The sequence below is a fragment of the Acanthisitta chloris genome, unplaced genomic scaffold (assembly GCF_000695815.1).
Source record: "Acanthisitta chloris isolate BGI_N310 unplaced genomic scaffold, ASM69581v1 scaffold37222, whole genome shotgun sequence".
Classification (NCBI taxonomy): Eukaryota; Metazoa; Chordata; class Aves; order Passeriformes; family Acanthisittidae; genus Acanthisitta; species Acanthisitta chloris.
In genome coordinates this window covers 27,120-49,238 of record NW_008659441.1, presented here as the reverse complement: position 1 = coordinate 49,238, position 22,119 = coordinate 27,120, and the positions used below count along the sequence as shown (strand labels likewise).

General features: G+C 45.2%; 1 protein-coding gene across 1 annotated transcript in view; it reads right to left on the bottom strand.

Annotated features, from left to right (window-relative positions):
- The window catches only part of COL9A3 (collagen, type IX, alpha 3), a 36,341-nt gene continuing 14,222 nt past the window's right edge, over positions 1-22,119 (bottom strand). The window contains exons 8-25 of the mRNA XM_009069395.1: positions 21,656-21,697; positions 18,478-18,531; positions 17,966-18,019; positions 17,410-17,463; positions 15,045-15,098; positions 14,551-14,604; positions 14,203-14,256; positions 12,807-12,851; positions 9,342-9,395; positions 8,815-8,886; positions 5,194-5,229; positions 3,786-3,830; positions 3,505-3,537; positions 2,976-3,122; positions 2,560-2,614; positions 1,645-1,827; positions 1,314-1,391; positions 1-288 (exon numbers count right to left, since the gene is read on the bottom strand). Of these exons, the coding sequence (XP_009067643.1) occupies positions 113-288; positions 1,314-1,391; positions 1,645-1,827; positions 2,560-2,614; positions 2,976-3,122; positions 3,505-3,537; positions 3,786-3,830; positions 5,194-5,229; positions 8,815-8,886; positions 9,342-9,395; positions 12,807-12,851; positions 14,203-14,256; positions 14,551-14,604; positions 15,045-15,098; positions 17,410-17,463; positions 17,966-18,019; positions 18,478-18,531; positions 21,656-21,697 (1,290 nt within the window). The 3' untranslated portion in view covers positions 1-112. The remainder of the gene's footprint in view (positions 289-1,313; positions 1,392-1,644; positions 1,828-2,559; positions 2,615-2,975; positions 3,123-3,504; positions 3,538-3,785; positions 3,831-5,193; positions 5,230-8,814; positions 8,887-9,341; positions 9,396-12,806; positions 12,852-14,202; positions 14,257-14,550; positions 14,605-15,044; positions 15,099-17,409; positions 17,464-17,965; positions 18,020-18,477; positions 18,532-21,655; positions 21,698-22,119) is intronic.

Here is a 22,119-nt window from a genome sequence, read left to right as displayed (position 1 = left end):
AAGGAGCATTTGTCCATTTAGCACTAGGAGGATTCTGTCTGTTTCATCACATTATAATGTTATAATTATAGATGATATTTTAACTATAATTCGTTTCCCATGTACTGTTGGTTTATGATTTTTTGGAAGTTGATGCTGCCACAGCTCCCATGCAAGCTGACGTGTCACAGATTCCTGGAGTTCCCTGAGCCCCAATAGCACCAGGAGTACCAGGATCCCCTGGCAGACCAGGTTCACCCTGAGCACCATCACGGCCGTTTTTAGTGATTCCAGGCACACCAGGTGCTCCTAAACAAGAAAGGGGAAAAGATTACATGAAGTATTTCCATCTCTCTTCTTTTTTTTTTAATATATGTATATATATGTTACTTTCTGAGATCCTAAAGTACTTTTGAGTGCCTGTACATCTCACTTGTTATGGCCTGTTGAGCACAAGGTGTTTTCAATAAATGTATCCGGAATCTGGAGTATGTGCATTGGATTTTTTATCTCTGAATCACTTGGTCAAGGGATGTCTAGGCTGTGTGAGCTCACAGCTCACATTGTGGCAATAGGAGTGGCCATACCCATCTCTCCTTCCTGACCAGGAGGTTGTTCCTGGTTCCTTGTTTCTAAAATATTGTAAAATATGACTCTGTCTCCCTGAGGGACAGCCAGCTCAGCTGGTCTGTAAACCTGCACTTCTGTCTTAATCCTGGTAGAGAGATGGTGCCTGATCCTTTTTATTCCTGCAAGTGATGAATTGCACCTACTCTTGATCTCCTCATGTTTCATGAGTAGGACAAATGCTCTCCATTATGTGAAACATAACCTCTTTTTACATGCTTTGGAAAAGAAAAGATGGATTAATGCAGTTCATTTATGGAAGAATCTTAACTGAGTCTAAACATTCCAGCTTTATGGAATTATATGGATGCAGAGCCTATAGCTTATTCATTGTGCAGATGTAATCCCAAGTAGAAAAGCTGTTTTAATAGGTGAGCAAAATAAAGAACATTCTTCCAAGTTTCTAATAGATATTCATTTGCATAAACTAATCTCTACATCTTTTTATAAAGGCTTCCTGACTTCATGATCTGGGATTGCAGCCAGGTATGGAGCAAAACATTCTCCAAAACATTTAGGACTGGACAGGAGTGAAGAGAGGATGTGCTAAGTATATTCTGCTGTTCAAATGGGCCCACAGGAAAACAACTTGACTCTAATGGTTACAGGGACAGAATGATGATATTCTACTGCCAGCAACAAGCAGAGCTGTCCCTCTTCAGCCTTTCCTTTAGTCATGGGTTATTAACTTGTTCACACAGCCTTACCCTGAAGTCCTTGATCGCCATCAGGTCCATCGATACCTTGACCAACAGGTCCTTTATCTCCCTTTTCGCCAGTGTCACCTTAAATCACAAACAGAATTTCAACAGTGAGTAGTGCACTGCAGCTGGAGCCAAGGGTAGGAAGGGGAGAGGCCAAGAGAAGCTCAAATTCCTCAGGATGTTGCTAGGATCTTTGCATCCTTAAAGATGCAAAACTCCCTCTTGAACTCCATCAAGGTCTGATCTCTTCTTCCCCACTGAGGATTTTGGTACAAGTTTACAATTTATTTTAGTGAGCATAAAAGGGAAGCAAGTTGCTTCAGTCTTAACTTACCTCTGGGACCAGGATCACCAAGCTCTCCTGTTGGCCCTCTGTATCCAGGAGGACCACGAGGACCAGGATGCCCAACACTTCCCACAACTCCAGGAGGACCTGGGGGCCCAGCTGGGCCAGGCCGACCCGTCATTCCAGGAGACAAAGGCTTCCTCAGATTAGCAGCTAACTGTGCAATTTGTTCTGAAAAACACACGTAAAAACTGTGTGTCCGACATTTTCACTCTTTGCTTGGGCAGATCTTCCTACACACTTACTGCTTCTGGCAGAAGGAAACATTGAATCTGACCTCTCAGCTCATCTGTACTTTTTGGGGTCTTTTTTACATCTCCACAGAAGGAGATTTTCATCACAAACCTGCAGGTTTTGAAGCTGTTGATATTTCTTCTTTCCAAACCCACTTTCACAGATGTCACATATTCTAACAAGTTATATTTAAATAACCAAAACAAGCTTTCTGAAGGAAGCTGTCAGAGTTTAACCTCATCCCAAAAGGGGAATATTGCCTCCAAATGCAGAACAGGAACTTTGAAGAATGGACACTCTGTGGGACTCTGCTCCAAGGTGCACTGAGGAGGGGAGAGGAGGTGGGAGCTGAAGCTCAGAACGACACAGGTCAGGGCAGATGCTCTCACTGCCAGTGCTTGCAGAACACTTGTGTCAAAACTGCTTCCAGTGCACTTTGTCTCTTGACATGATGAATCATTTAAAAATACTCAGTTTAGAACAATGACAGACATCCCAGACAACAAGTTGACCTCCTGAATAATTTCCTTACATTAAAGGTCAATGTGCCTTTTGTTATCAAGACAGAAAACTAACAAATCTCAGGAACCTTTTTATGTTCAGGCTCTGGTCCTCTTCATCTAAATGTCAGTTTTAAATTAAAGTCCATTTTCTCTCAGTAATACTCACCATTTATCATTTCCCCACAGAGTTCTCTGATATGCTGTTCACTGGCCTCTTTGCCCTGCAATTAACAGAAGAATCTGTCCTTATACAAACCATACTATCAGTAATCATCCCTGGCAGAAGCTTCAGGACACAAAGCACATTTCTAGCAGCTCAGGAAGCAGCACAGGATCTCACATGAAGAGGTGTTGGATTTTTCCCCTCTTCAAAAGATGACAGCTTCAGTTTTGAACTTTATCAGACTAATGGCAGAGACTGATTTGAATGTTAGGCCAGATATTGAATCTGGGGTTTATCTGGCCTTACTTTTGCCTGCTGAAATACAGGACCTTGTTGTTTGAATACAAATCCAAACCCCACGACCCATGAATTCACTTCACAGACTCCCTGACTGTGCCCCAGAAGCAGAAGACACTTACAGGAGGCCCAGGCTTTCCTGTGATGCCAGGAACACCCTGCTCCCCTTGATGGCCCATGGGTCCTGGATGTCCTGGGATCCCTGGTACTCCAGCTGTCCCATTAGGTCCTTGGACGCCTTTTGGACCAAGTTCTCCTCTTCTTCCTGGCTGTAATGAGAAATAAAGAGCAAAACCCACTGAAAACAGAAATCTTGGTCCATTGTTTTCTCCTGGGCATTGGTTAAGACTTTTTCCAGGTTTCTTTAACTGATCTGGCTGACCATATACATTTCTTACATCCTAAGGTTTGTTTAACATCTATAGGTCGTGATAACAACCTGCTACAGCAAAATTAGCAAACACATTTCAGTGTTTTGAATGCCACAAAACCCTGCCATTCTCAAAGATTTTACAGCATGACTCTGAAGAAAACATGCTTCTAGGAAGTGATGCCAGAATGTATTTTATGGGGACACATAATTGAAAGATGCAACAGACATGTTTACTCTCAAACCTTTCAGGGCATGAGCCCACAGTGTCTGACACATACCTCTCCTTTTTGGCCAGGGGGACCAAAGGGACCCTGTTAAAAAGAAAAGGAAAATGAGAAAGAATGATCTATCCAGAAAATGCACAGCTGAACTCCAATCTCCCAAGCTGTGGGAAGCTGCTGTGACATGTACAAGGCTTGAGTTGCCTTCTCTTTTTCACAGCAGGGTTGAAGATCTTGGAGGATTAGTTCTGACTCTATGACTGACCATATTGACACATGGTTTTCTAGACCCATCTGTCATTTGAGGAATCAACTCTACCAAATTTGAGAACACCTACCAGCTCTCCTTTGTCACCTGGCAGGCCATCTGCTCCAGCAATGCCCTGAAAGTGAGAGAGCAGAGTTAACACTGCATGAAGACTGTTGACAATAAGGGTCACCCTGAGATTTGGATATCCTCAGTGCCTAAGGGAGACAGAGGCTCTTAGCAGCTTATACAGCTGCTCCAGCAAGAGGAAGTTCTCTCTTCCCAAAGGTGAACTCTGCAGTACTAAGAAGGACATGTGTGGCACAAGGCAGGTGACAGGAGCACTGGGTGCCCTTTGCAACAAGCTGTGACTTGGCTGAAAGGCTGAATTCACACAGATGAAAGCCCTGATGAAGTGGCCATGAAAGACATCCACAGTCTGGCATTGGCATTCTCTGAGCAGAGAATCTAAATTTCAGGTTCCCCAGCTCTGGATCTCACAGAAAATGTGGGTTTGCAGCCAAGTATTCAGTGTCCATATCCTCTGGGCTTCCTGAGCAGTCACCTGCAGAACAGCTTCATCCCACTGTTAAACAGCAGTGATCCATCACTTGGTGAGGCTCAGCCTCTCCACTCTGTCTGGGGCCTGCAATGCAAGAGTGGCTAAAGCTCTGGTGACATTCATTTTACTAGCCAGGACAAGGAACATCAATTTGCTGATCATCTCCACTAAGCCAAGAGCAGTGTGTGCAATTTGAGCATCACTGGGGGTGACACAAATCACTGCAATCTGCTGCCACTGGCTGCAGGGGCAGCACTGCCCCCACTGAACACAGAGCTGGGTTATTACACAGCATTTAGAGCAAATAATGAACATTGTTGTGGTGACTTGGTGGCTTTCCAGAGGAAGTTATTTCAAGACAGAGATTAGGTTGGTCTTTCCCCTAGCAACAAAACAGAGACCACACAGACACTGATGCTGGTAAACAAAACCAGCAAGGTTTGCTGGAAAAGCTTCATTTTCTGCAAAACCACAGTCATGCATAATGAAATCATATATTTGATGAAAACTGGCTGAGAAGCTCATTGCTGAGATTAAACCAACTATGGAAGTTAAGCAGCAAAAAGTAAAAGATTAAATCAGTCTGTTCACATGCCAAACTTTGAGGTTAGGCCAAATCCTCTTCATCAGGCACATGAAGTTCAGGGAAAAGCTGCACTTCTAAACCTAACTCAGGAGGAATACGATGTGAGGAGCTCCTACACAGATGCCTCGTGGCTACAAAACACACAGCAAGGGGCTAGTGTTTATATCACAGCATTTTCATGAGTCTACAACTGTGCCAACACAGGAAAAATGGGACTAAAGAGGGTTTTGTTGGCACCTGCTGCAGAATATTTTCATCTGAGGGAGAAAAAGCTGGTTGTGCTGTCAAAGGCTGTGCCTGAGGTTACCTTTCAATGCCTCTGCTGACGACAACACGAAAATTATCACTTACCTGGTTACCTTTGGGACCAGGAACACCAGTAGGACCCTGAGAATAAGTAAGAGAAAGAAGGCAAATAAATGAGCTGAGAGTGTTACTTTCCTAGAGTGGTCACTCACTCACTCAGCAAGGGGTTGGGAATTAGTCTCCCAACTGCCAAGTAGAAGGGTCCAAATGTCATCCACACTTCATAGAAATAGGAAAGGATTTTGGCATCTCTGCCAGCTCTGCAGCACTCTCTGCAGTCCCTGGTTTGTGCTGTAGGATATTTTCTCAGCTTCTTCCTCTGCCAGTGACAGCAGAGCTGCCAGACCAGGCAGGAACCCCCAGAGCTCAGGCCTGATGGTCTTCTGTCCACCAAGTCATCATCCAGACCAGCTAGACTTTCTGACATAGCTTGGTGATGCATTGCTCCCCACCTGCCAGGAACATCAGCTACACCAGCCTTTTTCAGACCATCCTCCTCCACTGCCTGAATGAAAATGAATTCTCTGTTTTTAATGCTAGTCTTTAAAACCTCATAAGAGACAACTTCCACATCCATCCCAGAGTAGGAACTCTTGTTTTGCCTTTGCTCCTCTGCTTTCCATCATTGTCATCTCACTCTCATGACTGAAAACTGTGACTTTACAAATTAACAACTGAAAGGACAAGGGCCAGGAGGAGAATGGTCAGTGACTGATCTCTGCCTTCCCACCTGAAGATGTGAGAGGGAGGTTGAATTTACTCATGGTATAAAATAGACAAGAACATTTTTGGACCACACAGGCAAAAAGTCAGGATGGTTTTTTAGATTGTCAGTTTTCCTGGGATTAGGAGTTAGGTGCTCCTGACTTTGAGTTTCATGGAACAACATGGCCATAGGAATAAAATACATTTAGATGATGAACTGATTATCACACAGAAATAGTTCAGGTAACTTGAAAAATCCAGCTTTCTCTACCTGGCATTCACAGATTGGACATGAGACATTTTCAGCCTTGCTCATGACTCTGTCCCTAAAGCAGAGCCAACACAAGGAGTTCAGGAGAAATCTACATGGGAAATTCAACCATTTAACCCTTCAAACAAGATTTCTACAGCCCATTCATCAGTCTGGCATCTGCAAACTGATCTGGTTTAATTAACTAGATCTGGAGATGGCTCAGCAGAGCAGAATCTTCGAGGAGGACAAACACACAGAACAAGGGCATGTCATTTTGCTCAAACCAAGCACTAAGCTAAAAAAAGGAGGGATTTCTATTAAAAAAACACTCTCAGCAAAACAGACAATGGAATGTAGCAATGCAAGAATGGCTACAGCTATTTATAACTCCCATTTCATGTTTGCTGATGGCAAAGTATTCTTTTCTGAGCATTATCACCTAGATTTATATCTCTGACTGAGTCCCAAGGTTCCATGGATGTTTATGGCACTAAAACACTGCATAGTCACCAAAGACCAAACCTTGTGAGGAACACTGCCTTAAAGGAAAGCTTAGCCCAAAGGATTTTCATTCAAAGCTGTAATTTACTGCAGTAGTAATTCCTCGCAGCAGGAAGAAGTGACAGGAGTTTAGCTCCACACCCTCATGTGTGTGTCAGCTGATCAGCTAAACACAACCAATGTTTTTGGCCAAGTATCTAGTGATGCCATCAGAACTGAGAGAGGCATTGCCCCAGAGGGTTGTTGGCATCCCAAATCCTCAGCAAACTGATCCTAACAAAAATCCTCTGGAAAAATGCCTCTGTCAGCAACAGCAGTCAAACCCTTCCCCTCCCACTATCCACTCCAGCAGGATGGTTTATATATTTCATCTCAGCGCTGTTTTATATCTTACAGTCAAATGCACTAAACCTCTTGTACTTTTCATGCCAGCAAACACATTTACTGACATGCTGCTTTATATTCCTGGCCACCATCAGCCCAAGGACTGTGAAAAAGCCTGTCAGTACCTGTTAGCTCAGGCTTGAAGGGATTTTTTTATAGAAAAGCCACAATTGATTGCAGGAGAGTGTGATGGGTTGGCTGCAGATGGGATGGTGCAATTGCATCGATCCTGTGTTTGCAGTTCTCCTCTTTATACCTGTCAAGACCAGCAGTGAAGCAAACCCAGGGCAGATCTGCCACAGCTGCCTTCACCTCCAGCTGTTTGTTTGGGCTATAAAGACACAGTCTGAGGTTTTAGGCTCTTCCAGCCCAAATCTTGTGCCCAGTGATATGTGAGGAGATCTGCAGTGCTGATTGCTGGCACAGTTCTGGCTGCTGCCTGCAGGGAGGGCCATGGCTGTCACCAGCACCAGTGGGACTGGGTGGGCAGGTGGAGGTTACACTCAGGACCAGGAGGTGGAAAGTCTCCAGCATAACCCAAACCTACTCCAGCAGTTTTCCTGGGGAAAGCTGCTAACCACCTGGGGTGGCAGGAAACAGTCATAGAATTGTGAAGGTTGGAAAAAAACCTCTGAGGTTGTCAAGTTCAACCATCAACACAGCACCACTACAGTGTTCACCACCAAACCATGTCCTCCAGTGCCACATCCACACGTTGTCAGAGTAATTCCAGGGATGGTGATTCTACCACTTCCCTGGGCAGCCTGTTCCAATGCTTTACAACCCTTTCTGTGAAAAAGAAATTCTTAATATCAAATCTAAATCCTCCCTGGTGCAACTTGAGGCCATTTCCTCTCATTCTGAACGATCCACAATTACATCTTGAAGTAAGTAAACTTCAGAGCCAGAAATAAACCCTAGCTGTTTAATTTTTTTATTGCTTTAAGCATAACATTTTCTCTCCCTCTGCTCAGAGCAGCTCCCTGGGTGCTCCTTGCAGGGGCCTCTTCTCCTCTGAACGTACATTTTTCACCACAGTGAAGCCCTGAATGCAGTCAGAGCCCCAAAGCTCCACAATAACCCTCCTGTTTCACACTTCCAGCTCAGAGCCACTCCAAGAGGCTTTTTTAAACCTGTCTGGAGCCAGCACAGAAGGGCCATTGTGGAACCCCCTGTGGTGCTGCTGCGATTGCTTACACAGAAACTTCACCTTAAAGCTGGGGTGGAGGGAGATGGTGAACACACAGCTACTGTTCTCCTGCAAGCCACCCAAAAAAAGCTCTACTGGCTTCTTTTAAATGAGAACTGAATTCATTTAAATAAAAAGTTGCACTTATTCTGAGGTGTGGGGCCCAGGTGTGTTGCTGTTCAGAAAGAAAAGTCACTGAGCAAACTGTAGTTTAAAAAAATCCAGAAAGCCTAATCAAGCATCTGAGCAATCAAAATGCACAAATCAGCTCTCCTGTGCTTTGGAGGGATCAGTCCACAGAGCAGGGAAAAACCCCAAAACAACATCTATTCTTGCTGGGATAGGATCCCAAGTCTCATTTAAACAATCCATTCTGTCTAAAAATAGTGAGAGCTCCTGAAGTGAAACAGAGACAAGGACAGGAACAGAAGGGATGGGATGCACAAATCCTGTTACCTGCTGTAGGGTCTGTCTTGGACCTGCAGCAGCCTCAGAGAAGGGAATGGGACAGTCCATGCACTTAACTTCTGCTTGTGTTTGCTGGGCTGACATCAGCTACACCAAGTTTTGGGCCCTCGTTATGCTCTAATTTCATATCCCAAACAGGAATTAGTCACAGATGTCTTCTCCTTACCCTGTCACCTGACTCTCCACGGATTCCAGTCGGACCAGGAAGTCCAGGTTCACCACTGGCACCTTTGGGACCCTGTTAGGAAAACAAAACAAAACAACAAGCTACAGCTTACAGTGCCAGGTCATAATCAGAAAACAATTTGGTTGGAAGGGACCTTAAAGACCATCTTTTTCCAACCCACACCTTCCCCTAGGCCAGGTTGCTCCAAGCCCCATCCAACCTGGCCTTGAACACTTCCAGAGATGGGGCAGCCACAGCTTGTCTGGGCAACCTGTGCCAGAGGCTCAAAGCTCAAACCCTTCCATTGCAAACAAATAATATCAATTGTTCCAGCAGGCAGCTTAGATGGCCTTGTGCTTTTTCTGCTGTCTTGTGTTAATAAAGGTGTCAAACTGGTTCTGGCAAACGGAAAGGCATTTCTTCCTATCCCTCTTTGCCATCACACAATTGTCTGGTCAGAGGTTTGCAGAAAACTCTGACCTGCCAAAACACGATACCCATTAAATTACTCCTGTCAGCACACTGACCTGGAAACCTCGCACACCAGGGGCTCCTGTGGGGCCTTGGAGACCAAGTGGGCCCTGAAAAGAGAAAGATCAGCTTTGGTAATGAGAAAATTCAGGGCCAGGTTAAGTTCCTTGTGTAATTAAATTGTCAGAGAGAGACCATGTGGTTCTGTGCTGCAGTGCCCCATGGCATTGCTGATAAACCACTGTAAAGTGATGTTTGGTGTTTCCTGAGCTTTGCTAATAGTAATATCATCAATAGAAACGCTTATTTGTATAACTAATGCTTAATGACATACCATACTCATGAGTAGAAAAGATCAACAACAGCAAAAAGTGTCAGCATGATAGAGCATAGACAATATCCACTAGAGATCTATCCCAAAGTTATGCTTTTAATTGATTGCAAGAAACTACTGCAAAAGATGTGCTGCAGGCCCCTGGAAATGAAAAATGGCAATTGCATCCATTTTCTTGGACATACTTGGTACCAGCATTATAGAAAAAGCAGCAGCTCATGCTGTTAGTGCAGATGCTTTTAAGAGCTCACCAGACAGAACACGAGTGTTACCATTAGGAGTCTCTATTGCTTTCTCCTGAGAAAAATCACATCTCCAATAAAGATCTTGGATGAAAAAAACCACAAAACCCTGAGTAATTTAAGCATCTAAATCCCATATTGTAAACTGTCTTCTTGAAATAGATGCCTTCAGCAAGCTTCTGTCACGAGGTAGGACTGCAGCTTTGCCTCCTCTCACAGCTATCCCTGCCTGGTGTAGCATCCAGGGGCACAAACTTCAAACTGGCCACTGAAATAATGCAGCAGCATCCTCAAAAGGCTAAAGAACTGCTCAGGTATTTTTGTTGTTATTGTTTCCACTTCTGTTTTCTGCTTGTAATTCAGTAAGGAGCTTGTAAAGTTATAAATACAGAGGTCCAAGAAAGTTGAGTTAAATGGCATCAAAAATGACTCTGCTGTGCTGGTGCCTTTAAATGTGGTAGGACCTGGAGGACCTGACAGGCTCTGAGTGGGAGAAACCCTTGGTACTCTGAGCTAAATAAACCCAAATTGTTTTGAGCCAAACAGCCTCAACACCAGAAAAATCCTGCCACTCTCTTAGAATAGCCCAGGCTTAACTAATAAATCCTGACTCTAATAACACAAATCAGCACTGAGAAGGTTAGACATAACCATGGGTTCAGCTGCTATTGCACCCCTGTCAGAACTTTGCACCAACACAATTACCTCCACTACTTTTGCTTTTTGGCCATGATAATGTGATACCTTTTGTGGGCCCAGCTATTTTGATGAAAAATTGCAGACATAAAAGCAAACGTTGCTAATATAGTTTATTTCTAAGGCTGATTTCCCTCTCCTTGGAAGTTTAAGGAGCAGCTGCTCACAAGCAATAAATCATACAGTTCAATTTCTTCCAAGTGGCACATACCAGAAATCATATTACACTTGCTGTAGGCTCCTGGATTTCAAAATCAGATTAAGAGGAGAAAAAAAGGAAAGTAAAAAAGCCCAAATAAACCACTGGGAAGTCAAGTCTGACCCCAATGGCAGCACTAGCTGGGGAGGGACAAGATAAAGGTATCCAAGAGTTTTTAGTACTGTGATCAAAATCAGAGTTTTACCATCCTGATATCATTTATTATCAATCTCTGCTATTCAGCAGGGACACAGCAGAGAGTCAGGCAGTCATTTTCAGTTTTGTTGTGTGTATGGCTCCAAGGACAGTGATACAGGCATGGGGAGGATTTCAGGTTTCACATGCTGGTGGCAATGTACACTGCAACAGCTTCATGGGAGCTTTGCTTCATTAGTGACTCACTTCAGTGTGAGCAGAACCTTATTATTCCTGTCTAATGAGGGGATTGCTGACTGTCCAGACTCTCCTGTCAGACTGTGGCAGCTCCACAAACCTCTTGGACAGCTGCAGATTGCTTTGCCAAGCGAAATGGGAGGGATCACTTGGAGTTTGCATGGAGCTGACAGTGAGAACAGGATCTGACCCACTTATGGGAAAGGAATTCCTCTGCTGCCAGAACTTCCCAGAGGCAACATCAAGAGAGAATGTGGCCTCTCTGGTAGCCAGAGAGTAACCCCCATGTCCTGAACTCTGTTTTGGTGTCTATCTGATGCACAGGCAGTGTTGTACTTACACTTACTCCTCGGGGTCCCGGCAGACCTCTCTCACCAGGAATACCAACATCACCCTGGCAAGAACACCAAAGTCAGCTGTGATGTTTAGGAGCCATGAATCCACCCTTCCCACCCCACTGCAGAGCCAGAACCTCCTCCTGCATCCCAGGCTATTTCAGTCCCAAACTCCCTGCCCCACTGACCTATCTACTAGCCCACACCTGGTGGGCTTTGACCTCTGCTGCTGCACCAAACCAGTGCATAGAGGTGTCTGCCTGTTCAGCTCACACTGGGCTCACTGGGGAGCTCCACATTGGTGTGACCTGCTTGGAGTGCTCAATCCCATGGGATTGCACATGTTGGAGACAGCACAGCACCTCTTGCACTGCTGAAAACTTTCTTTGTGCAGGGAAGCAGCACATGAGCTCCAGTTTCACAGTTTGGTTTGAAACATACTCAGCAGAGCTCATGCTAAGTGGAAATGATGGGATACTCACAGGGATGCCTGGCTCTCCAGAGGGACCTGCCTCTCCCATCTCTCCAGGATGGCCCTGCAGAGGAAAAAGCAGATGCTCAGTTAGGACATCACTGCAGAGAGTCATTTCTGTCCTACCTGGGACCAGTGACTAGGAAGGACTGCCAGCCCCAGGGCAGTGTCACCTTGTCCATATGGGACTGAAGGGGAGCAGTGAGACAGGGATTCTCTTCTGGAGATGTGCTCAGGACACCCCATCACTGCATCACCTCCATGCCAGGATAAATGCCTTCCTGCAGTGTGCTCTCCTGCATGAGGATTAGCAGGAATAATGCTGCAGGTACAGAGGAGGAAATTCAGAAAGAAAGGAAAGGACAGAAAAGAAGACACTTTTCAGAACAGCTTTGTGCTGGACTGCTTTTGTCTCTCTCAGCTTTTGTTTTATCTCACAGGTAGGTACCAATCTAAAGCTCCATGGAAGATTTTCTCCTGAGGTGAGGGGAAAGTCTCCAGGAGACAAGATGAGATAATCCTTTTGTTTGAATGTGCTCAGCTTTTTGATTCCCAGAGATGATGCCTGCTGCTGGGACTTTGACAAAAGGGTGAATACTTCTTTCTGAGGTTTACAAAGGCACTGATGACTCTCCTGTGTAGCTGCCATGTCTTCACTGAACAAGGTGCAAGAGCAGGGCCAGCCCAGTTGTTTTACCTGACACCTGCTCCTCACTGCCAGGGAAGCTCAGCCCTGGCAGAAATGCTGACACCATCCCTTTGGGGCAAGTCCTCCCAATCCCCCAAAGCTGCAAACCCTTGCTGTGACCAGCTTCCCCACCAGAACCCACCATTAGAGAGACTGACTTACTGGTTCACCCTTTGATCCTTTGATACCTGCTTTTCCAGGCAGTCCCTGGAAAAAGAATAATATTAAAGCAACGTCAGAAGAAGTGAAGTTATTAAATTTGTAATTCTGGTCTGATTTGACACACAAGAAGCAACCTTTGCTTGAAGCAATGGAGGATTTACATTTCTGCAGTTTTCACTGTGAAAATTATGACTTCAATTTCTTTTTTGCTCACTGCCCTTGCAGCTCTACGAACACTAATCCTTGGCATTAGAGCAAAGAGGAGGAACATACAAATAGACCAGCAGCAGCAACATTTTGCACAGCAGAAACTTCTCTCTAGGGGTGTTCAAAACACTCTGTAAGACAGGAAGAAAGGAATACTTTACCTCTTTTTAAATACTTGGAAGACTGGAGAGATGAAACATTTTGCCAATAAACACTAGTAAGCCTGGGACAGGCCTCAGGATATTATATCCCAGATCTTACCTCCCTGCATAAGGGATGTGAAAGAGAAAAACCCTCTCAAATCTAGATTTTAAACAGGGCCAGAGAGTCCAATGGCCATGGAATTGCTGTGTTAGTATGTGGCACTATTCAGGTGTTCTCCATTCTGTCCTGTACACTGCTTCCCTATGTGTAAGGTGGGAAAAGTGCATTTCCTCTTGTCTTAACTGGAGCCCCTTAAGAAACAACACACAAAATGACCCTGCCCTGTCCCCAGAAAGGATCTCTGAGCTGCTGTAACCCCCTGAAGGTGGCAGATCCTGCTCCATACTCACAGGAAGTCCATTTGGTCCCTTCTCCCCAGGAGCTCCCATGCGAGCTGCATCACCCTGTAGATAGTGAGAGGTTAGGAGGGATCATCCAACACTGGGAATGGTCTGACACAGGGAGGGGACACATTCCCAAACAGGCATTTGTGCTCTTCTCCCTCCCCATATGCACAGAACCCAGAGCTGTTGTGCCTACAGGAGATGGCCATTCCCAGGTGTTTCCCTACTCCCCTGCAGCCCCCAGCCCTCCTTGGCAGCACACACCATGTTCCTGCAGGATCACAAACCAGGCAACTAGTACCTGACAGCACTTTGTCTACAGGCAATTAAAATAAACAGATGACTCTCTCAACAGCTCTGAAAAGTATCTCTGAAGGCCTTGAATCAACCAGCAGGAACCACTCAATACAGGGACACAGCTGAGCTTATGTCCTATGTGCATCTTCTTTCTTTAGGGATTTTCCTTGGGATTAATTAATAGAAACAATTTCACTCTTTTTCACTAGTGACACTATTGTAAAATCTTTTAGAAGCAAAAGTTTTCCAGCCATGCTCTTCTTGACAAGCATCAGTAGCTTTGCAGCACTCATGGGACAGTAACAGGAATCTTTCCTGCAGTGTTTAAGTAGGACTTTACAAACCTTCTCACCATCGAGTCCAGGAGCTCCATCCCTCCCATCCTTGCCAGGCATGCCCTGCAATCATGCACAGAGCATGTTAAGGTCATGAGAGGACTGTGGTTTGCAAAACACATTCACATCAAAGAACCTTTTGGCAATGGGTCCAGCTCCAGTTGCACTGAGAGGTTTTTAGTTAACAGCAGCACAACTGGGGTTTAGTCCAACTGGGATTACACTGAAGGCTCCAGAGACACACAGAGCAGATGTTTGACAGCAAGGACTGCAAAATGCAAAGGTTTTTTCCTATTGTGTTTGATCTCCTCATCTGCAAGCAAGACAACAGTGAGACCTGTATCCTATTTGACTTACAGGTTCTCCTATGAGTCCACGAGCCCCTGGGTTTCCTTTTGGACCAGCTTTACCCTAGAAATCAACAAGAAATCCTGTTATCCAAGACAAAACCCTTAAGAATAATCAGTCAACAAAGATAAACTCTGTAAGGGTATTTCATTCACTTTGGGCTGGCTCCTCCCCTTTTCACATAGGTATGGAGGTTCTTTTGGAACACACCAAGAAACTGGCCCAGTGCTGGCTGCAGCACCTGGGAAAATTCTGGACCACTTCAAGGGATGGGGGTATAAGGTCTGATCCTCCTGCTCCAGGCTGTAGCAGCACTTTGACATGTTCTTACTCAGACATCTTTAGTAAGAGTTAAACCTCTCATTTTTTGAGAGGATGCTTTCATCTCTTTCACCTCCCTTTCAAGCAAACCAGGGGGACACAGGTTATAATAAACCTCTGAAACAGATTCCTTGGAATGCCATGTCCCAGACTGGAGCAGATGAGTGTTTGACTGCACTTACAGTATCTCCTTTGGGTCCCCGGAATCCCTGAGGTCCTTTGCTTCCTTGGGGTCCCTATGACAGAGGAGGAAAAGCCATTTAAGCACCTTCATCATCACACAGTGACGAAGACTGAGGCTTCAAGGGTGGAATGCTGAGGGTGTTGTGCTGTTTGCTGGGTTAGCAGAGGTGTGAGCACACACATTCCCCCGGGAGCTCGGCTGTACTTTCTCAGTTACACTCTGTAATTCCTGACACACAGAACAACTGCAGCAGGAACATTGCCAACAATCCCTCGGGGCAGAGACCATCTTCCCCTGCATTTAATGAAGCAATTTCTTTAGGCAGAAACAGAGCGAGAGATAAACTTTAATATTTACTGTCTAGATCCTACTGGGCATAATGAAAGGTTTGGTGGACAGGAAGCACCTCATTTTCTTGTAGTTTGCATGAATTTCTTCTATAATTACAAAGACTAGAGGTAGGTCCCCAGAGGGTGGTACTGCCTCAGGGTCAGTGTGGTCTGGTGGCTGGTGTAGGCAGCTGGAGCTGATATAAAGCAGATGCCATCATATCATAGAATCACAGAAGGGTTTGGGTTGGAAAGGACCTTAAAGCTCATCTCATTCCAACTCCCTGCCATGGGCAGGTACATTTTCTACTAGATCAGGTTGCTCCAAGCCCTGTCCAACCTGGCCTTGAACACCTCCAGGGATGGGACAGCCACAGCTTCTTTAGGCAACCTGTGCTAGTGCCTCAGCACCCTCACAGGGAAGAATTTCTTCCTCATATCTAACCTAAATCTACCATCCTTCAGTTTAAAGCCATATTTATCCACACTAAGGGGAGATAGGGTGGCAGGCCAGTGGAAAATGCTCTTCCAGAGGTCAAAATGCTGCAGATGCTTCTCAGGACCATCTTTATTCATAGAATCATAGAATTTTAGGGGTGGAATGGACCTTACAGACAATCTATTCCCACGTCCCTGCCCTGGGCAGGGACATCTCTTCACTAGACCAGGCTGCTCAAGGTTCTATTTGGGCACAGTAAGGAGGGCACAGGACTCTGCCCAAGGTGCAGGCTCAGTGTTCCACACCTTACCCCAGAGCTCTGCAAAAGGATGAGGATTGCATCTCCAATACACAGCTATTCCTGCTTGCTGCAACTAATCCTTGTGAGCTGTGGGCACCTGGGAATAGACCAGGCTCAAAGGATGTAAGCTCAGGATAGTGCTTGCTGATTCTTCCTCCAAATTCTCCTTCCCCAAACCAGCACATATTCCCTTCTCCAGTGCTTGCCCACAGCTGCTGATGCTCAGGGAAGGGCAGTGAAGCACAGAGAGCAATGGAAACATGGTGAACTCATTCTGGCATGGTGCATGACCGAGGTAAAGACATCATGAGGTCTGGGACAGGTGAAATAATATTGCTGTAGCTGGAGGGAAAATGGCAAGGGGAAAAATCTGATGGTGGTGGTCAGCCCACCCTCCTGAGCACTGCCAGCAAAGAGCTTAATGCAGGAGGAATAAACTCTAGGTTGTGGTTGTGGAAGTCAGAGCCATATTGAGGCTGGGAAGAGGATACATACAACTTTCCCTGGAGGTCCTGGGATTCCAGGTGGGCCTCTGAACCCAATGTCACCCTGCAAAGAACAGACATCATTGTAACGCTGTGGTTGGAAGAGGTGAAGTAACAGTATCCCCAGCCTTGTACCACAGACTGAGAAAACACAAAAGCCCTGGGAAGACACCCTGTTTTTCTTGCTAGTTCGCAGTACAGACTTGCAAAAGATTCTCCTCTGAGCAACACATTTTTGCTCTGGACCTCCCCACCTTTATCTCTCTGATATGCTGATATCATTCATGGCCTTGCTATCTTGTTAACACACTCATTCCTAAATAAATGCATGACTTCATCAAATACAAAACCATTCAGCCTTTAGGCTGCTGGTCAATGGACTGTGACAAGGGTCCAAAGCCACAATGAGCTGGAGATTGACTGTTCTCACTGAGGAGCCCTTTTGGGTCCTGAGAATCTTTGTCCATCAGTGATTCTTTGCCTTTTCCTTGTAAAGAGACAGAACAGAAAATGAAATGCTCATGAAATGTTTTTTTTTTGGGTTTTTTTTGCAAGATTCTTTAGCATTGTCAGTCTAGCAGGGACAACACCTTTTCCTTGTTTGGAATGCTTCCACCTGGCTGGGCCTGACCCTGTCAGTCCCTGGGGTATGTTAACTGGAAGGTTCTGGAGGGTGCAGGGAACAGCCCACACTTTCTATCTTTACAAGTTTCCCAGTGGTCTCCAGTAAGGACAAATGCCACCAGCACCTTGCATGAGACAAACTGGTGGTGGAGGGGAAAAAAAAGTCAGCAGAATATTTTTCTTACTCTGTCACCAGCTGGACCCATTGGACCAGGGAGGCCTCTTAGTCCTCTTGGGCCCTAATTAAGACAACAAATCAGTTAGAACTGTTCAACACAAAAGGGCAGAACAGCATGAGGTAAGAACTCATCAACAGGGAAAACATTCAGAAATAGTGAGGAGCAACAGCAACTTTCAATGCACAAACAGGACATTTTTCTCTTTTGGTGGCAATCCCTGAGCAGTGACACTGTGCTGACAGCCCATGCAGGCACATCTTCAGCATCCCTGTGCTCTCCAGCCCATCTCCCAGGCTGAGCCAGCCCAGAGCTCAGCCTCAGGGTCCACCCAAAAGGTGCTCAGGGCCCTACTGGGTGCCCAGGTCTCATCCAAGATGAGATACCAAAAGCAGGACCTGAATTAAAGCTCAGTGAAACCAGCATGATTTATTTTTTCACCAGCATCAGTGTTCACATCTGTAATTGTGCAGAGGAAAGAGCTGTTTGTGTAAGGAGGATTGATGGCTCCAGTGAGTCCCTCAGTGATAAGGCAATGGGAACAGGTTGGAAGAGGAGGTGTTACCTGCAGGCCAACACCACCAGGAACACCTGGAGGACCAGGAGGGCCAGGGTTACCCTGGGAGAGAAAAATCAATTAGACAAGAGGAGAGAGAGCACAAACTGCCAATACACAGCCAGGGGCCTCTCCATCTTACTTCTCCTTGAGCTCCCTCCCCCCCAGATCTCCCTTCAGAATTTACTTCTACGTTACAGGCTACAAGCAAAAACATTTGGGTCAGTCAGGAATGTATCCAAGTGATCAATGTAGGGCTGTTCCTGAGCTGACATCCCTGCACAGGAAATGACAGGTGTTAACCCCAACTGATCTTAATGTGAGCATCATTGGGAAGATGAATTTTCTTGGAGGGTTAGCACACAGTCCTACAGGCAGAGCAATGGAAGCCAATGCACTTCAGTCATAGTAACTTGTTCAGCCAATTGCCTCATTTCTCCCTGTCTTCTAGAAGAAATCACTTGTTATAGTGCTTTGAAAGAGAAAAAATTATCCCCCACACCCTTTCAATTGGAGTTTACCTTCTCTCCTTGTTTTCCTATTTCACCAGGTTCCCCTTTGTGACCAGTGTGTCCCTAGAAATAAGAGTTCAAATTATTCACATTTCAGTACAGTCTTGCTTAAAATTTGAATTTTATGAGATACCAGTGAGACCTAAACCCACACAACATGAACAGCTTACAGGGAAAATAATCTATGGGTGTGCTGTAACTGTGTGAATTCAGGCCACTTCTGGGGGTGGTTACCCATGTACCACTCCTGTGCTAGGGACCAGTGTCAGAATTGATGTAGCTCCAGGAAATGCCAAGATTTGGTTTTCCAGAGTGACTTGCAGTGAACTTGGCTCAAGGTCTCCAGGTGTAATTCTCAATTACAGGTCAGGGATCAGAACTCTGTTCCCATTACCACTGAAAAAGGGGCTGAGTTGCTTCTAAAAACTCCATTCTATATCTTTAACCTGCCTTTTTGAGTCATCTTTAATGCCTGCATCACCAACCTTGCAAAGAAATGCATGTTCCAGTGAAATCTTTTATATAAACTCAGATTCAATTTGTGTCTTGGCTCCTTTCCTATCATTGTGGGAGAGACCCAGACTAATTTCAGCCATGGCAGATGTTATTCCTCACCACTCAAAAGGTCCTGTGCATCATTTGCATCATAATTGGAGAGCTTCACAGCTTTTCCCATTTCATGAGCTATGAATTTTCAGCAGTTATGCCCTAAGCGTTGTGTATTTCTAATTATATTTGTGACTCAGTGCAGAGACCAAACAGACCCGAGAAAGGACAGTTCAGGAGAAACTGAGAGCATTTCCCAGGAGTTGTTCCACTCATTGCCAACTTCTAAATCCTGTTAAAAGAACCTGAGTCACTTATTACTTTGTCTCACTACTAGAGTTTAGCCACTGCAGACTTCATGTGAACCAGAGAGGGGACAGAGCAGGAGATGTTTAACTGCTTAGGGAGGTTTCCTGAGGGTTGAAACCTTGAATTTATGTACCAGAATCCAACAACATAAACAGAAATCTGCCTGGTATGACACTAGCTATAAAAACAACAATTAAATTGTATTATCATATAAGTTATGTTTTGCTCCAGTTAACTATGTTCCTCTGTGAGTACAATTTAAGAACTGGTGAGACTTTTACAGCTCTCAGGTCTGGAAAGGCAGCTCTGAAGCATTCCCTCTGCTTGCTGCTGTCCATCAGCTGTGCCCCAGAGGGCTTTGCAGGGTGTTTTAATCTGTGCTCACCCTATGCCAAGGGTTCCATTTCATTGTCAGGAATAAATATAGGCAAATGCAGGGCTGGTTTGGGAGGAGTGGAGCTTACAGGAGACATGTACCCCAGTTTAGTCCCAGTGGTGTTTATTTTGGCAGACAGACCCTTGTGCAGGTGCTGTCCATCAGCTGTGCCCCAGAGGGCTTTGCAGGGTGTTTTAATCTGTGCTCACCCTATGCCAAGGGTTCCATTTCATTGTCAGGAATAAATATAGGCAAATGCAGGGCTGGTTTGGGAGGAGTGGAGCTTACAGGAGACATGTACCCCAGTTTAGTCCCAGTGGTGTTTATTTTGGCAGACAGACCCTTGTGCAGGTGGTATTTCCTTAAACCCTGGCATTTCCTGGGGGGCCTGGGGGGCCTGGTGGGCACAGAGCTGGGCACTGCAAGGAACAGAAATACTTTGATTTAGCAAGCACACAGGGCACATCCAGTGGGGTTGGTTTCCTTACTAGGGAGAGGTGAAAAAGGCACACGGATTTTGGCTTGAAATCCACTAAATCTAATGCATTCAGAACATCATGTATTGACCAGCATTTCCCTATGGCAAAGGGTCCTGGAGGTCCTCAGGCCTCCAGTAACCCACAAAATAATGGTTTAATGAATGGACTGCTTCACTCTCAGCATGGGCTGAGAAATTCTGAAGGTTGACAGTTGTCCAAAATGTTGAAGTTCCCCAGTGAGGTTGTATTAGTATCTTGTAAATCATTAGGAACATATTTAATCCTATGCATTAATTGACCTCTATTGATTTCCTTTAGACAACTCACCTAACTGAAACAAGGACAAGCATCAGAGTTGATTGAAGTGGAGCAGTAAAAAAACCAAGCCCAATACCTATCTGCTGGGATCTGCAGATGTCTAGGGATGGGTGAGTCCCTGGTGGGAACTGTAGCTTGATTAGGAACAAATCAGAACATGCATGGAAATTTAATGCAGAAAAGGCCATAGTTTATAAGTAAGTAATGAGATTTTCATCTGCAGCTTTTCTTCCATTTGTTTGTTTGTTGGTTTGGTTTTTTTTTCCTTTAATAAAACCTCAGGCAACACCTCTGTAGCAGAAATTCAATTTTCTAGTATATTCCACAGGGTAACTTAAATTAAACTTGCAGAAATAGCATCATTTTCTATTAACTTCCACGTGACATGCCATAAGGCAGCCTAAACTGACTCTGAGCTTTTTTGGGGCATGCCAATTAGAAAACCAAAGGAGCTGTCACAACAGCAGCTGTGAAATCTGGAAATGTCACTTGCATCATTCATGGACTTAACACTCCTTTCATTCCCCTGAAAGAAAGGAATCAAGACTTTCTCTTAAGGAAGGAAGCCTGAACAAAGCATATGCCCAGAGGAACCCGGTGCCACCATCCATGGAAATAAACAGTGCTACACACACAACCTTTTGTGTTGCAAAGCAGGATTGGAAACATGCATGAAAAGCTGTTGTCATTTACCAAATGCTGAAGTTGTTTTGTAAATGAAGAATGGATGCAAAATGTGCATTTTGGAAAGCAAAGATCAAGGAAGAAATCAGCACTAGGATCACAGAATGATTTGGGTTGGAAGGGATCTTAAAGACCATCTCCTTCCATCCCCTGCCATGGGCAGGGACACCTTCCACTAGACCAGGTTGCTTCGAGACCTGTCCAACTTGGCACTGAACACTTCCAGGGATGGGACAGCCACAGCTTCTCTGGGCAACCTGTGCCAGTGTCTCTCTGCCTCCTTGAAAAACCATTTCAATCTTGGGAACACCCCCCCCCACTCTTGTGCATTCTGTGCTAAGGTACTTTAGACCCATGTCTGCAGATGTAAATGGTGCATGTTAAATGGTCTGAGACTCACCCAAGTATCTCAACCAAAAGTCACATCGGGGATGAAACCAAAATATATTTCCATGTTACATAAAGTAAAACCTACCTGAAGGTCTCCACCCCCATCGGGAAGGGTGCCTGGCAGACCCTGCAAGGCAGGAAATGGAGGCTTTTAAAGACATCAAGACAAACACCAGGAAGAAACACAATTTCCAGGAAATGCCCTTTAGAGACCCAGCTCAGCTGGATCAGCACAAGGCACATATCCAGTCCCACAGCCTGAAATGCAGTCTCTGAACCTGGAGTGCTATGAGCTGCACCAGTCCTCAAAACAGACACATCACAGGTGTAACCATCCTCTGGAGATGCACATATGGGCTTGGGAAGAGCCTTGAGCCTTAGGTGACGAAGGCAGCAATTAAAGAAGAGCAGCTGTGCCTGACTTCCTTCTGGCCTGGGGAAAGCTCCTTGGGAATGACCTCCTGATCTCACTACTAAACACTCCAGAGAGGTCACAGCAAACCCAAACCAGAAACTTGCTGGTTACAGCCAGGGAAAAATCACTGCCCT